General features: G+C 41.9%; 1 protein-coding gene across 1 annotated transcript in view; it reads right to left on the reverse strand.

The window, feature by feature from the left end:
- The window catches only part of LOC137334787 (protein bicaudal D homolog 1-like), a 252,771-nt gene that overhangs the window by 79,530 nt on the left and 155,388 nt on the right, over positions 1-17,853 (reverse strand). The window contains exon 3 of the mRNA XM_067999759.1: positions 8,794-8,946. Within this exon, the coding sequence (XP_067855860.1) occupies positions 8,794-8,946 (153 nt within the window). The remainder of the gene's footprint in view (positions 1-8,793; positions 8,947-17,853) is intronic.

A 17,853-nucleotide genomic window follows, 5' to 3' on the forward strand; every position in this document is an offset into this window, starting at 1 on the left:
TTCAAAAGACAGCAAAAAGTAACTAAAGGATTGATTAAGAAAGGGAAGATAGATTATGAAAATAAATTAGCAAAAAATATAAAAACAGATAGCAAGAGTTTCTATAGTTATATAAAAAGAAAAAGGGTGGCTAAGGCAAACGTAGGTCCCTTAGAGGATGAGAACGGGAAATTAATGGTGGGAAACATGGAGATGGCAAAAATGCTGAACAAATATTTTGTTTCAGTCTTTACGGTAGAGGACACTAAGAACATCCCAACACTGGACAAACAGGGGGCTCTAGGGGAGGAGGAGCTAAATACGATTAAAATCACTAAGGAATTGGTACTCAGTAAATTAATGGGACTCAAGGTGGATAAATCCCCTGGACCTGATGGCTTACATCCTAGGGTCTTGAGGGAAGTGGCAGGAGGGATTGTGGATGCTTTGGTAATAATTTTCCAAAATTCTCTGGACTCGGCAAAGGTCCCGGCAGATTGGAAAACTGCTAATGTAACACCCTTATTTAAAAAGGTTAGTAGGCAGAAGGCTGGAAATTAAAGACCAGTTAGCCTAACATCTGTGGTGGGTAAAATTTTGGAGTCTATTATTAAGGAGACAGGAGCGGAACATTTGGATAAACATAATTTAATAGGACAAAGTCAGCATGGCTTTACGAAGGGGAAGTCATGTCTGAGTTCTTTGCTTGAGTTCTTTGAGGACATAACGTACAGGGTGGATAAAGGGGAACCAGTGGACGTAGTGTATTTAGACTTCGAGAAGGCATTCGACAAGGTGCCACATAAAAGATTATTGCTCAAGATAAAGAATTACTGGATTGGGGTAATATTCTGGCATGGGTGGAGGATTGGTTATCTAACAGGAAGCAGAGAGTTGGGATAAATGGTTCATTCTCGGACTGGCAACCAGTAGCCAGTGGTGTTCCACAGGGGTCGGTGCTGGGTCCCCAACTCTTTACAATCTATATTAACGATTTGGAGGAGGGGACCGAGTGTAACATATCAAAGTTTGCAGATGATACAAAGATGGGAGGGAAAATAGAGAGTGAGGAGGACATAAAAACCTACAAGGGGATATAGACAGGCTGGGTGAGTGGGCGGAGATTTGGCAGATGCAATACAATATTGGAAAATGTGAGGTTATGTACTTTGGCAGGAAAAATCAGAGAGCAAGTTATTATCTTAATGGCGAGAAACTGGAAAGTACTGCAGTACAAAGGGATCTGGGGGTCCTAGTGCAAGAAAATCAAAAAGTTAGTATGCAGGTGCAGCAGTGATCAAGAAGGCCAACAGAATGTTGGCTTTTATTGCCAGGGGGATAGAATATAAAAACAGGGAAGTATTGCTGCAGTTATATAAGGTATTGGTGAGACCGTAACTGGAATACTGCATACAGTTTTGGTGTCCATACTTAAGAAAAGACATACTTGCTCTCGAGGCAGTACAAAGAAGGTTCACTCGTTTAATCCCGGGGATGAGGGGGTGGACGTATGAGGAGAGGTTGAGTAGATTGGGACTCTACTCATTGGAGTTCAGAAGAATGAGAGGCGATCTTATTGAAACATATAAGATTGTGAAGGGTCTTGATCGGGTGGATGCGGTAAGGATGTTCCCAAGGATGGGTGAAACTAGAACTAGGGGGCATAATCTTAGAATAAGGGGCTGCTCTTTCAAAACTGAGATGAGGAGAAACTTCTTCACTCAGAGGGTAGTAGGTCTGTGGAATTTGCTGCCCCAGGAAGCTGTGGAAGATACATCATTAAATAAATTTAAAACAGAAATAGACAGTTTCCTAGAAGGGAATTAGGGGTTACGGGGAGTGGGCAGGAAATTGGACATGAATTTAAATTTGAGGTTAGGATCAGATCAGCCATGATCTTATTGAATGGCGGAGCAGGCTCGAGGGGCCGATTGGCCTACTCCTGCTCCTATTTCTTATGTTCTTATGTAAGCGAAAATCAGGAGATGTTTAACGGGCGACCGAGCCGATATTGCACATTTTACACTAGGTCCAAAGTCAAATTTACCCCACTCTGATTCCCAGGTAGATAAAGTCTTAAAAAAGGCCAATAAAATTTTGGGTTTTAGAAATAGAAATAGAAATAGAAATGAAACCTTCCATTGGGCTGTTTAAAAAATACTGCAGATCAGATTTCAGCGCTTTGGAGAGGACACTGCAGCATATGGTCTTTTACTGAACATTCCGCTTCTGGATCTACTTATATTCTTTCACCAAACTAAACCCTACAAATAATTCACATCTCAATCATCATCCATCAGCCTCAGGTGAAGGGCAAGACCCCTCCCATAGCAACATAAGAGAAGCATATGGCATAATCTAACAATAGCCTACTGCTCTAGTGATATCACTCACACTTTTTCCCAAGGAGAGATAGAGTGCAATAACCTGCATCAGAAGAGATGTAATTAGGAATTCAAAATAGAGAAGGCACATATTTCATACACAATACAAAAGGAAAAAGAAATACAAATATATATTTAGTAAAAAAATAGCTAACAAGATGACAAAAACATTTAAAGAGGATCTCACATCTCACAGTGATGATATTCTCCAGTTCCATCACTATGCTAACACATATAGCATTATGATTGCCTCTTTGGGTAAAGCCATCTCTTCTAAATCATCCAGTTTACACAAGTTGTTGGGTAACATGATACAATAATATCAGGGTAGAGCAGTTGTTCACTATTTTGTCAGGGAATTTGTCCAGAGCTAAATGATAAATTAATGTTTCAAATTTAATGACAGAAATGGCTGCTTGCATTTACACAGCGTCAATAAACTACCAAAATTAATCGAATAAAGGTGTCAGAGATTAGTCACAATGTTTTTCTGACCTTGTCTATGCCCCAGAATTAAATCTATATTCTGAGAAACCTTTGAAAGCAAAAGAAACAAGACATCGAAACAGCAATTACATGCAAAATGGGGTTAGAACATTGATTTCTCCAATATATCGACCAGATTTGGCGTGGTCAATAAAAAAATAAATAAACACGATCAATTTCATGTAAATTGGGTTAATGCGTGAATTTAGGTACACAATGGATAAGGTTAGAGTACTAGTATTCTCAGTGCTAAAACTGGACAAAGCACTGGTCCAAACTCTTCCCCTGATTTTTATCGCTACTTGTTTTGTAAAATCAGCTGAAGTTCACTGGAGTACACAGAAATTGACAATGAAAAATGTAGTGTACCTTCAACGTATAATGTCAAAGCTCCTGGTAATTACAGCAAAACATAATTTTTACCAATATTTTCATTTACAAAAATATTCTACTTTTTGTCCTTATTTTTTGCCCCCTTCCCCCCATTTTGTGTTTATTCCCCCTTCATCTCGTCAAGTTCCTCCAGTGCTACGCACCATTCTTAATCAAAGGGACAGGTAGGCAACCTGCTCCTGCCTCCTGTCACTGGGTGCTCAGAGGTCAGCAAGAGCATCCTGAGTTGACTCACTTTTTTTCCTCTCTGCCTAAGGAAGTGTGTCGCAATCTGTGCCTGCTTCATCCCTGGGAGTTCGGCTGAGATTAGGAGATTGTGTGTGTGGACCAGCGTTTTAGCATTTCACTGCGAAGTGCATTCATAAACCAACTCACTGTGCCTCATCAATGCTGCCTCAGTTTAATGGAACTTTTAAAGTTCAATGTTACACTATGTTGGCACGCTACACATTAATCCAATGAACTACACCTCAACAATCCTAATACTGAAAATAAACAATGTGCACCCCATTGTTTATTTAGTGCTAAAAGTACTGTATGTATCTCAGATGTCCAACTGTAGAGAAGTTTGTAGTGAATAGGAGGACATTTGACTATGGAATTTGCCATTGAGAGTTTGGGGTTGAAATTGTCTTCGGCAGTGGTGCAAAACAGGCGATAGCGAATTGGCAGTTTGTTTTATATCTCGCCTGATTTTCTTTTCCATTGACTTTGTGTTACCATCGCTACCCCTTTATTTTTTAAAGTCACTTAATTTTCCCCCTTTCCCTTTGATGATCTTCTCGCACCAGTGTTACTACTTTGACAAGGTGGTTCCTTCCTAGATTTCAGTATAACAGGTAACTGGGAAGAATTAAGAACTGTCCATGGTGGGGGGTGTTGCCATCTGATGCGCTCTTAGTGACAGCAGAGCTGAAATTTGAAATGTAATTATATGTGGAATGGCAAATGTGAATGTGCATCGTACTCCTCCATCATACAATGGGCTTGACAATGTGCAGCATCACTGTGGAGAGGTTAAAATAGACACCAAATATCTCTGTGCCATATCCTGTTCAATTGCAATCATATCCTTGCAAATTACTCCCCCATCTCAAACCTCCCTTTCCCTCCAAAGTCCTTGAAGATGTTGTCTCCCAGGTCTCTCCCGCAACTCCCTATTCAAATCCCTCCAATCAGGTATTCACCCCTCCCATAGCACCATTTTGACCCTAACCAAAGTGATGAATGTATTCTCTGTGACTGACGGAGGTGCATTATCATTCCTTGACCCCTCTGCAACCTTTAACACAGTCAATTACACCATCCTCCTCCAATGCCTCTCCTCTTCTATCCAACTTGATGAGACTTAGTTTCACTCTTAACTATCCAATCATAGCTACAGCATCTCTATTACTCCCACAAAGTCACTTCAGCGGTCCTCCAAGGATCCATCCTTAGCCTCCTCCTCTTCCTCATCTACATGCTACCCCTCGGCGTCATCATCTGCAGACATGGGGTCAACTTACACATCTACGCTGATGACACCCAGCTCTACCTCTCCATCACCTCTCTTGACCTTTCACTACCTCTGTCCTATCAGACTGCTTGTCCAACACCCATTCTTGATGAGCTGCAACTTCCTTCAGATAAACTCTAGGAAGACTGGCACCATTCTCTTTGCGTCCCACCACAAACTTCGTCCCCTTGCCATCGACTGCATCCCCCTCTCCGGTCTCTAGAGCAGGCTGAACCAGACTGTTTGTAACCTCAGCATTCAATTCAATCCGAAACTGAGCTCTTGACCTTGTACCATCTCCATCCCAAAATCTGCCACCTTCCACTTAAGTAACACTGCCACCCTCCACTTCTATCTCAGCCCATCACCTACTAACATCCTGATTTGTGCCTCTGTCACTTCAAGACTCAACTGTTCCAATGCTCTCCTGGCTGGCCTCCCATTTTCCACCTGCCATCAACTTAAGCTCATTGAAAACTCTGCTGCCCGTATTCAATTCCACAACAAATCCTGCTTGCACATCACCCTTGTCATCACTGACCTGCATTGGCTCTCGATCCCAAACACCTTAAATTTAAAATTCTCATCCTCAAGTTTAAGTCCTTGCATGGACTCGCCCCTCCCTGTTTCTGAAACACCCTCCTCCCCTCAGAATTCTCCCTTCCTCTTGTTCTGTCCTCTTGTGCATGCTATCCGTTCCTTCACCCCATCATTTGCAGCTATGCTTTCAGCCATCCCTTTGTGCCTTTTCTCTGTCCTATCTCTGTAACCTCCACCAGCCCTATAAATCTCCCTATAAATCTCCATTCTTCTGACTCTGGCCTTCTGTGCTTTCTCCCCTCCCTTTGCCCCCATCGTTGGCGACTGTGCCGTCAGCCACCTATGCACCGTGTTCTGGGATTCCTCCTGAAAACTGCCTCTCCACCTCCCTCTCCTCCTTTAAGGCCCTCCTTAAAACCCATCTTTTTGAATAAGCTTTTGCTCCTCCCCGCTCCCCGCCCCCCACCAATATCTCTATCTTTGGTTCAGTGTCCATTTTTTCTTACATCTCCATGAAACACCTTTTTTTCTACATTAAAGGCACTATATAAGTGCAAGTTGTTGGTGTATCACCTTGCGGACACAATGTTGTTCCCCCTCTCATTTATCAGTGGGTATTGTAGCTGCCATTATTGAATGATTGACGTTTTGGGCGATCAATCCAGAATGTAGGGGCAGGGCGGTTGGAGGCAGGAAGTCATGTGATGAAACCTCCCAGAATCAGGTTCAGCCAGAGTTGGCAACCCTAATTGACAGCCGAGAAGAACAACCCAACAATGGGATTGATCATTGGTGGCAACCAAGCTATTTATTCTCATAAGAATCACCTAAACGTCGCAGCACTTAATCTATTCACATTCAAGTAGACACTAAATTCCAAAAGACAGGAATAGGGAGTGGGAAATCAGAAGTCAGCATTTTAAGCCCACAAATCAATTTTAAGAAAAAAGACAGTAGTTTTAAAATGCAGCATGCATGGAACAAAACACTTACACACACATTCTTTCTCTCAAGTGTGGGAAAAAATAAATAAAATATGGGATGCTGCAGCTTTTGGTTTTATGGGACTTTGGAAAATAGTTCTTCCTCGCCTTTGGTTTTAACTAATCCCACAAATTCTACAATTCCATTTACATCCAAATGTACAAGACCTGAACTTCTAGGAAATAGCTTGGGTCTCCCCAAAGCATAAGCCTCTTAAACGGAAAAGATATTGACATTTGCAACAACTCGTTCATTCTTGTGCCAGGCTGATTCTGACTCCCATTACCCTTACAGGGCTGCAATGCGATTAACATCCACTTAAACACTGCTTAATTGACAATGCTTACTTGTTTATGGCCGCAATCCCCATTCGCGCACCAAAAATCATTCAGCAAACATTGTGATTACTGCCAAAGTGGGGAGGCAGTCCCAATGGGAGCAAGAGTTCTAGAAAGTTCCAAAACTCATTTCTACTGAAAAGTCTTCCTTTTTGATCCTAATTCTCATTTCCTCTGTTTTTTTTTGTTTTTAAAAGATAATTCTGTTTTTCTCCCATTTTTCTTCCCTTGCAGATTGCCTGCAGCCACACCTCCTCCTCTTGCCTGGAGGTGGGGGAGTGAGGGGGGGGGGGATGAACCATGAACCTTATACCATAGAGTCAGTGCAGCTCAGTGATCAGACAGCAGGTGGCAGGACTTATGGTGGGGGAGGGAAGGGTAAACCAGACAGTGTCGCTTGTAGAGGTGGAATTCTGGGTCAAACCATTTTAACTACTTTTTAAAAAGAGGTTGGGCGACCAGTTAGTTTTCACTCATACATTTTATACTTATTAGCTCCAAACAATCCAATCTAGCAGAAACCACTCTCAGCCTCTCATTGTTTGAAAATATTAACCCTTAAAGTCCATGTCACACCATTTATTGTGCCAACTGTGTAATGTGTCTGTTCACCCAGCAAAGTAAGGGTTAGATTAATAATTCCATAGAAAGCAGAGTTAATGGGTCCTATTTATGAAACCTAACCTTGCTCTGACCCAGCCTTTCATGTGATCATCATTATTTAACAGTGGAGTGCTCTATAATTCCCTGGTTTTGTTTTTCAAACACAGGCACTCCTATTAACCATCATAACTTTGGCAAGGCAAAAGCTTGCATGAGACATCGCCTCATTGCAGTTTCTTCTGTTATTTGAATTTCCTCACCTTTTCTTGTTGTATAAAGCTGCATATTGGTTCTTTTTTATTTGTATTGAATTTGTCCTTCATTCCTGCCCCAAGGATATTGCTGCATCACAAGTGTAAGGCCAATATCTGGGCATCCTGAGGATGTGACAGTTTCCAGTACCCACCAGGGAGCCCCCTGCATTATAGTGAATAGTGAAGATTCCAGTGTATTTCATCCCCCCTTCACCACCCGCTATTGAGGAAAGTTTTGTATGTTAGAACAGATTTGTTTTTAGGTGGGGAGTGGAAAAAATGGAGAGCTTCACTTTTCACAAGTAATTTTCTTTTGGCTCCTGGATATACTTTATTTATATAGATACTTAAACATGTAGTGATGAAGCATTGCCACTTTTAGTTATCTTCATTTATACATAAAATATGCCCAAGTAACTTAATGGGGTTGTGGACATTGCCACAGGTGTGGCCTAACATTAGGAACTAACATCATTAAAGCAAAAAAAGACAAGGAATGATTATCAAAGGATGGGTGCATATCTGTGCTGAGGAACAAAACCCTTTTTCAGATATTCTCTAGTTTGGTCAGTGTCAGGCACTACACGCAATGCTTTAGATGAAAAGTAAGACTCCCTCTAATCTTGCCCCAGCAAGTTGCTGTCTATCCAACCCCGTGGTCTTAGATATTGGAAGAAAAAATTGGAAGCATACGTACTTAATGAATGGGAAGAGGCTGAGAGAGATCAGCCTCAGTACTTTCCATGTCCAGTCTGCAGAACGGCAGAATCTGAACTATATCGGCAAATCAGTAGTTTAATGTTGAAGCAGCTCGAAGATGTTAAGTGTTCATACCAGCTTGTAAAAATCTGTATTTTTTGTTTATAATTTTTGCTAAGTTAGGATTATTCCTATTTTAAACCCTTAGCCTGAACACATGGAATAAATACTGTGAATAGTGCTTTAGGGATTAACAAATTGCACTCCTTTATTAAATTGTACCTCCAGTTCAATAGTTCACAGATTCAACATCCACTGGGGTCCGTGCAATGTCTTTCTAAGTCCTGTGCACCTTTGACCTGCTGACTCCACAATAAGTAACAATTTACACAGTGAGCAAGCTAAAAGTTCATTTAAAATAACATCAATGAACTGAGGACAATACTTGACTACCCAAAGCAAAAAGTAAAAAAAAAGACCTATTCCCCCCCAAAAAAAAATCATAAGCGAAACCGAAGTGCAGCTCAGTCGCTACATCAGTCCCTTTTAATCCTGATGGTCAGTACTGCACTTAGATTTCTAACTTACTCAGGTCGCTGGCAGCACCTAATGGATCCTTCATCACCCGCACATACCTGGTTTTGCTTGAGGGTCGAGACGAGCTTTTGCAGAGTGATGTTCTCCTCTTCCAGCTCCGTGTAGTCCTGCAGGAGTCGAGCCTCCCGAAACTTGTACTCTCGGATCTCGTCTTTCATCCGTACTCGTTGTAGCTCCAATATTTCGTTATTCTTAAAAAAAAAGATCAGGATAAGCTTTTTCATTCAATTTAATGGGCTACTGTCTTTCTGAGGGAATGTGTTTGATGAGCCTCCTTTTTGCCTTGGAGTTGGTGAGAAGACCTGAAGAACTAGGTACCGTTTTAGTCACAATAATGTCACACAAAGCAACACAATGACATGATTCAATATGGTTTACACTATTGCCGTGTATCTTTATTGACAAGTGTTGATAAGGTTTACAAACACTTTTTCTTAATGTTGGTGTCACTTGAAAGGAGAAGTGAACGAGGAGCGATTCACGTTTCATTTTTGACAGGGACCATTGTCCTGAATTTATAAACTAGGTTCAAAATTTAATCTATTTTCTGTTGTAACAAAGACTTTTCCCATCTGATAATGTGATTTAAAAATCGAAGGAAGGAAAATTAATTCCCAGGAAATAACCTTTTGCCCACAAGATGTACTCCTTAATAGTAACTTATCTAAACCTAAGTTACAGCTTCTGTTTTTTTTTATATATAAAGCTTTCAAATTTTCTCCCTTTCTGCTGGGACACAAACTGTGCCAAAGTGGTCATTTTTCACGTGAGTGTCTAGACAGGGTATTCAATTGTGAGGGCAACACCACCATGACCAAACCCTGCCCTTACACATTGTCCACACATGTGCACTTTCTAACAGAAGTCAATGGCTAGCGATCAGAAGCAGGAACTCTGGCCAATTTTTCCTGTCCTTAATGCAGCGGCACTGAGGCCAATCATAGGATCCCTACCATTGCCCCAGTAGAGATAAACTAACACTGCACAGATCTGGAGTGAACCTGGGATCTTTCTGGCCTGTATTGTGTATTTACTCACTAAGCCGTCAGAGGAGCTACATCCTCTTTCCTTTGATCCGCAAACACTGACCTCTGGTATCTCACAGCTCTTTCTATTGTATTTATACTGCAGAACAGCTTCAAGCTTCTGGTTCTATAGAAACTGCCAATAGTCACTGACATTTAAAAATGCTTTATTATTGTTTGAATTTTACCATTGGTTTGTTGGTTATCTCGCTTCGGACAATCGCCGTACTTCAACGCAACTCTGATTTGAACAGGACAGCACTTGATTGGTTTGTGTAGTTATCATGTGGTGACAGCTATAAAATGGGTTCCCTGCTCTTCAGCCAATGGTTGTCCTCGGTTTCATTTGGGATTGTGTCAACCCCATGGAGCTCACTTCATTGAAGTCAGCCTGAGTCAAGCACAAATGTGTGGATACATTTTCAAGGACACAAAAAGAGATCTCTCTCAGATGCAAAAAAATTAGGTGAATACATGGACAATTTCAGAAATTCAGGTATTAGTGGGATCCCTGGACAATAAAGAATGCTTTAGGAAGATTCAATCGGGAAAGGATAAGTACTAACATTTTATGGTGTATCAAAATCCATTTCCTTGGAGGTCTTGTGTCAGTCTCCATGGTGATCATACAAGAATAGTATGCATTACTCTATTTACGACTCCACTGAGTCCTCCGAGACAGTTCAGTGCTTCCTGGCACCATGACAAATTAACTTTGGGCTGCGGGTTCCTTGTTGAGGAGTGTTTGTTAGGTAGCAAATAAAGCTCGATGCAAAGGAGTTTGCTACTAAAATACTAACACACTGTAACACTAGATAGAGAAGAACATGGGAGCACCAAATCTGTCTGTGCAGGCCTGCAAAAGATGAAACAGCCTACTTTTACTGAGCTAGGTAATTATATGCTTGTGAATTTAATAAATAAAGAACGAACTTGTATTTATGTAGCATCTGTCCCAAACCCGCAACCTCCACCACCTAGGACGACAGGATAGCAGGTGTATGGGAACACCATCACCTCCAAATCACACACCATCCCAACTTGGACATGTATTGCTGTTCCTGCATCATACCATCACCACGTGGACTGCAGTGGTTCAAGAAGGCGGCTCACTATCACCTTCTCACAGGCAATTAGGTTGGACAATAAATGCTGGTCTTTCCAGCGACACCCACATCCAGAGAATGAATTAAAAAAAGATGGAGCCAGAAGCACATGCTTCAAGAACATTAGCTTCACCGAGATCACTTGGAGGATCCAGCAGAAACACCCCAGTGATCCACCTCACAACCTCTGACACTCAGGAAGCACCACGTAGGAGGAAGAGGTTAGTTTTTCGAGTACGCAGGGTTTTAGGTACATGCAGTAGACATGTTGTTAAGAAACAGAAGTAGCTAAATTGATGGACATGCTTCTGCCTTTTTATGTTGGACTTTCTGGATCCCTCTTTCTTTGATAATTATGTTTGGGGTGGATTTTTCCCTGAAATGTTTGTGTGAATATTGGTCAGCACAAAATGATGGTTTGTGCTGAAGGCTCGCCTAACATTTAGTGAGAGCAGGTGTTGATAAGTTGCTGTCTGATCTGTCTTGCTACTGGCAATGGATCGTCAGGTGTTACCTCCTCTCTCTCTCTCATGGGCAGCCTCTGAATGATCCAGAGATGGAGGGCCTCATATTTCTCACCTCAACCAGAGAATTGAAGATACATTAAAATTGAGCTTCCGGAATAGGAAAATAGGTAATGGAATCAATGAATAATCTTAGTTTACAGCCTGTGGCAGAGCAATCAGATTAGATTTACCTTAATGCTGAATTACTGGCAACATTACATTTTAACCTATTCAACAAGGTAGCTGATCTTAATTGGAAAGCAATGGACTCCAAGGAACCATGTTTGACTACACGAAAGGGCAACAGACTGTCCTACAGAGCTGACAACAGTAAAATGTAAAATCTCTTGTTTTCAACCTTCTACTCTCCCCTAAGTTATTTACGAACAGCTACAGTCCTGCCTTTTACACAATACTTCCTCACTGAATGGTTCCTTTGACCAGTTTCATATTTGCTTCTTGCAGAACATTCTATGACAAAACTGAAAGATAGCCCCATCTTGTTTGTCACCAGACACCCAATTTTGCAAGAATGGCAAAATCAGGGTTGCACTCACCTCTAGCACGTGTGCAGATGCGTGAGGCAGCCCTCCCTTTAATTTCAGTATTATCCCGGTGCATGGAAAATATGTGCAGGAAGCCATGCTTGCAGCCAATTCATGCAGTTACAAAATTAGGCGATCCAGCAACTCTTAAAACACTGCTCCTCATCAGCAGAAGTATCTTTGGCTTTCTGCATTGCCCTGTAGGAGTGCACTAGTTGAGAGGTGGCACATCACTCTTGTTTGCAAAATGTGTGCAACAAAAGAAGTGAGAAGACTCCCTCATTTACCAAGGATTCCTTGGACCTCCTGATGCAGGCAGTGCAGCAAAAGAACTGGTCCTCTTTGGAGCCGAAGGCCACACACCTGTTAAAGCAGAGGTCTGAGCTCCATATGTGGAGGTTGCAGAGTTAATGAATGCAGTCTCCAAGATCAATCATACCTGGGATCAAATTAGAAAGTTCAGTGGCATCAGGAGAAGTGCCATGGCCAGTGTATACACCTTTTGTATGCATGTTTACTCTTCATCCATAGAAGGCATGGACCAAATCTCACGGTTTATCTCCTGCACCTCCAGGGAGAGGGTGTGTAGAGAACATTAATGCCTTTTTGTAACATCCTTTCACACAACAAAAGCTGTAAGGCAGATAGCCAGTGGGGTAATTCCCACAAAGCAATTCATCATCCAGCTTACCATATGTACTGTCAGCAGAAACAGCATGCAAGCTACTTTGCAGTGGCTTTGCACAGAGAGGTGGTAGAATGGCCTCAGGGGTGCTGTTTGGGTGCTCAGGCAGCTGCTAACATCTTCATATGTTTTGCTTATACACTGAGACAGCATACCACAACAGAGAAAGAACCAGAACAGGCAATGCACCAACTATCTTGAAGCAGCTGTTACAATTTGATACAAAGATCTGATATAAACGTGAGTAAATAAATATAGAATCTGTTCTTCCTTGTTAGCACATTTTAACAGCACTTTCCGCACTAAGTGCTGGGAGCTGCCTCCAAGATGTAATTTCATCTTCTGTAGGGGTAATGTTCCCTTTGTTCTTTGGGGGCGGCACAGTGTGTGTTTTAGGAATGTACAGACAGGAGTAGACCATTCAGCCCCTCGAGCCTGTTCCGCTATTCAATTATATCATGGCTGATCTGTACCTTAATTCCATCGACCCTCCTTGGTTCCGTAACTCTTAATACCCCTGCCTAACAAAAACATTTCACATCAATAACTAAGTTGTTTAATGACAGAATGTGTCAATTACTGGAAGTACGTAGCCATCAGAGAATTCTGCACCAATCTCCTTGCTTGTACACGAGTTCCATCCCTGTCCTCTTCCTGTGGGCTCTCATCATCCCGCTACATGCTCATTCTTCATTGGATAGCAGAACCGGGTAGCATACATCAGAGAGTCAAGATTTTAGACACTTTGTGTGGACTGTAGAACAATCACCCACCCGAGCAGTCCAAAACACGGAATCATTGCCTCTAGCATCTTTATGGTGTGCTCGTGTTCTCTCAGGAACTTCAAATAGCATGGACACTGTACACTGCTCGATTATAAAAGAATCAACAGTGCTCCCATGATAATGGCCATTGATGTGCAAGATAATGTTTCTATAGACAGGGACCAGCTTATCATTAATGGAGTGATATCCCTTTCACTTGGTGTCTGCAATAGGCTTCATTTAAGGCATCTTGATGGTCACATGGGTTTCATCTATATGATAAACTCTTGGGAAGCCTGCCAGGTGGGAAAAGCTCTATGCCTTCTACAATCGGTACCTCCTTTCCATTGGGAAAGTTATGAAGATGGTTCCCCTGGTGTCAGTCATTTGTTTGATACAGATATGAATTCTGACTGGCTTATCTGGCAGATGTCTCCTGGGGAGGCCTGGAAGGATCCTGTTACAGAGGAAGTTAATGCTGTTATGACCTTCCAAGCTACGTGAAAAGTGCTCCCAGTCCCGGCAGATAGCTGTGGTGGAGCCTGTGGTAGATGCCATAGCCATAGTGAAGTAGAGGTGCCAAAGACATGTTTCCGGTGACATTCTAGGTAGGATTGGTGCAGTCTATAAGTACACGTCCTCGGGTATTGATTGGAATGAACATATCGCCTGAGGTATTGTTGAGTCTGAAGATTTTGTCTTCATCAAACTGTCTTCATCTGATTCTTGCAGCACAATGGAACCCCCAAAAGGGAAGCACAAACTCTTTGATTTGTTACCAGCAGAATTTTTGCTGTTTTTCCCTAGTCCAACTATTTCTACTATTGTTCTGACCCTTCTACTGGTGCCAGTGATGAGGCAGCAAATTTAAAACTGTACACATCTTACAAATGGCACCCCCATATTACCCCTAAACCCACTCGTGCACACATTTCTGGTGGGACCTAAGAGCATGGCATTCCATAAAAGTTTATGAATTCTAGAGGGTGGAGCCAAGAAAAATGAAAGCTCTACCATTAAGTGAAGAAATTCAGGTGGGAGATGCACAGGCCAGATGGCAGAGTGCAGGACACAGCTGGGACATAGGTCTGGAGGAGGGTGCAGAGGTAGAGTGCACGAGGCAATGGGGGAATTTGCAAACGAGGACAAGGGTTTCAGATGAGTGCATTGAGAGATAGAGAGCCAGTGAGGATCACAGGGATGATGGGTGAGCAAGACATGATGCAGGTGGCGGAGTTTTGGACAAATTGGGTTTTGTGGAGAGAGGACTTTGGGAGGCTGGCAAGGAGAGCGTTTGAGCACTTGAGTAACAAAAGCATGGTTAAGGGTTTCAGTGGTGAAGGGGATTAGGTAGGAGCAACGGCGGGCAAGGGTGCACAGGTATGCTGTTTTGGTAATAGATTGTGTGGTTTGAAATTCAGCTCGGGGTTGAACAGGATGCCGAGGTTATGTATTGTTTGGTTCAGCCTGAGTAAGTAGCTATGGAGAGGGGTATAGTTGGGAGTAAGGATATCAAGTTTTGGGCAAGAGTCACATAAGATGGCTTTGGTTTCCTAAATGTTAAATGTGCAACTGGAGAAAGTTCTGGCTCATCCACGCCTTGATGTCAAATAGGGCATCTGAAAACACAGTATTGGTCGTGCAATTGAGAGTGGTGGTTGAAGGTAGACCTGGGCAGTGGCAAACATATGGAAAATCACCCCACATCTGAAGATAATGGGGGTCATTTTTAACTTTGGTGGGTGCAGAAAACCGGTGGTAGCAGATTGGCCGCCCGTTAGACAACCAGCTCGGTTTTCCTTTCCATTGACTTCAGTGACTATTGATGGTCTCAGACCTCCGTCATGTCTAAGTCAAAGATGTTTAAAAAAATTAAGATTAAATAATATGGAATGTTCAGTGCAGCATTTAGAAAAAGAAAAAAAAATTGCAGAAATTATTCTTTGCGAAGAGAGGTCTTGTTATTATGAATCTGGGAAATGGCACATTTTTGCACTCTTGCCTCGAGAATAATGGCTGCTCCAGAAGTAAAAGCAAGAGCAAATTATCCGAGCATTTGGAAGGATCTACTGCAATTGGTCAAGAAATAAGTTGATTGTTGCTATTGAGTTCAAATAGAAGATTGAACTGTTGCTGTTTATTGAATGCGATACTTTACTGAATTAGAGATCATCATTGCCATGTCCAGGGCATGTCAGAACAATCTACAAGAATCCTCAAACAATATATTCCATAAAGACCACTAATTTGGACAGGCTTCAAATGTATTGCTACGTTGACTGAAGCAAAGTGTTGGAGCGAGTGAATACGACATGATTGGGCTGTAAGCCTGCAGGCTGAACCATTATTTCCTTCTGAACATTGCACTGTTTTTTGTGTAGTGATAATGGGCCAAATCTTCCTGGAAAAATAACAGTGAGTTCACGAAGCACGCCGTTATTAATGCGCAATTCGGCCAGCAAGTTCAGGGATTGAGAGATACGCCATGAGTTATGAATCTCCAGGACTTGCTGGTTGATTTACGCTGCTCCATCGTTTGCTTCACACAAACGGCATCTCGCCCTAAGTCTCCCCGTTATTTTTAGGAACTTGCTGGATTTGCATATTAATTGTCTATTAAACTCGCCACAGAAAGTTGGGGCTCATAAATAACAGCATAATTACCCCTTCAACAATGTGATAATTGTTAATGCAATGCCAATCAATCTCTCCGACCCAGGTAGGAAACAATTTAAACTGTTGAGTCTCATTCCTGCATACAGTAATTTCTTGAGATTTTAAAAATTTTAAATTTTTTTCTTCTTTTCTTTTCCATCTCCTTTTCTCTTAATCCAATCTTTCTTTCCCTCTCTTTATTCCTCTTTCTGTACCTGATTTGACTCTAATTCACCCTCCTTTTCCATCGTTCCTGTTTCTTTCTCAATCCTTAAATCTCATTGGTTAAAGAGATAGGCTGTTAGTCCCATCGTTCACTAAGGTCCCAGATGCCCCATTGCCCTCGCTGTCCCGTTATCAGCTCGCACGTCCAGCAAGTTACGGTGCAAATTATATTCGAACTGAACAGTGCAGTAAAATGTTTAACTAATGGCGTACATTGAGAGATGCTCTGCTCCAGCAAGATTTGGCCCAATAAGTTTTACCTTGTTTTACCAAGCTTGAAAATTGCAATGTCAGACTTAGTGAGGGGTCAGTGCAGAGTGACAATGAAAAGGTCCTAAGCCATATTATGTGCCCGCTCCCCACCCACCCCGCACTGACAGAAAACTTCACATTGTGCCTGTACATGGGTTCCCACCAGCTGTCAGTGTACATGCACAGGGACATTTTTGGAATGCAGCAGATGTGATTTTGCTTCGGCCTCTTTGAAGGGGGTGGAGGGAGGGAGTGACCTCAGCTCTTTAGATAGTTCTGTGTGGCATTAGAATAGCATCAGTAACTTGCCACTGATGATAACCTGTCAGTGCAATCTACCTTTTATATTCAAGCCATCTAATCAAATTATTTGATTTTTGGTTCCGTTTGATTGGATATGGAAATCTAAATGATCCATTTTGCTAACCAGAACACCACAAGCCCCTTATCGTGTTGTTGCAATGATACAGGGTGTGACTTAGTGACTGCCTGAATCTGCATTAATGACGACTATGCAGGAATCCATTATAACCAAGGTGCTTTGCACTAGCTGGTATTCAGAAATAAGGCTTGCAAGCCAGAATTTCCCATCTGCAACTGGAAGCCAGTAGAAGGCAGCTCAAATTTCAAATTTCTCATCTATTATTAATTAATACATTAAAGTGTGTGTGTGTGTGTGTGTGTGTGTGTGTGTGTGTGTGTGTGTGTGTGTGAGTGAGTGTGTGTGTGTGAGAGAGAGAGAGAGAGACACACTTCAAATTTAGTACAAAAATATCTGTCGCACTTTTCTGACTGGTTCTTGGAAAATTTCAGACAATCAAAAATATGATGGTTTCAGATATGAAATATCCTCCCCTTCCCCCTCACACATCCCTCCTGAAAAAGTTTCTATCTGAGGCTTTCCATATCCTTTGATTCACTGTGAGGAACTTTTAGAACAGGAGATGCACTAGGAAATTTTAAAATATTCTGAAATCAAGTACACTATTGTTGTAAAACCTCTCAATTTTTATTTCTGCTGCCACAATTGAATCTTAAGTTTGGGTTTAAATTGCACCTTCGGAGAAAACATAATTCCCTCCATCTCCCCACCCCTCCAAAAATTAGATTAAAAGTCCCAGTATTGGTGAAGCTAGAGTGCAGTTTGCTCTGCTGCATTCCAGCAATTACAGCTAGCAGCTTGATCAATCACTTTTGTCAGATTAAACATCTCTTTGCTGTTGCCATGCCTGCAGTGTGGGTGTTGTCTGCACAACTGTACCACACATTTCTAGGGCCACTGTTTTATGGTCAAATTCTGTGGTACCATATGGGATTCCAGGATACTTACTAATG

The sequence above is a fragment of the Heptranchias perlo genome, chromosome 18, assembly GCF_035084215.1.
Source record: "Heptranchias perlo isolate sHepPer1 chromosome 18, sHepPer1.hap1, whole genome shotgun sequence".
NCBI classification, from domain to species: Eukaryota; Metazoa; Chordata; class Chondrichthyes; order Hexanchiformes; family Hexanchidae; genus Heptranchias; species Heptranchias perlo.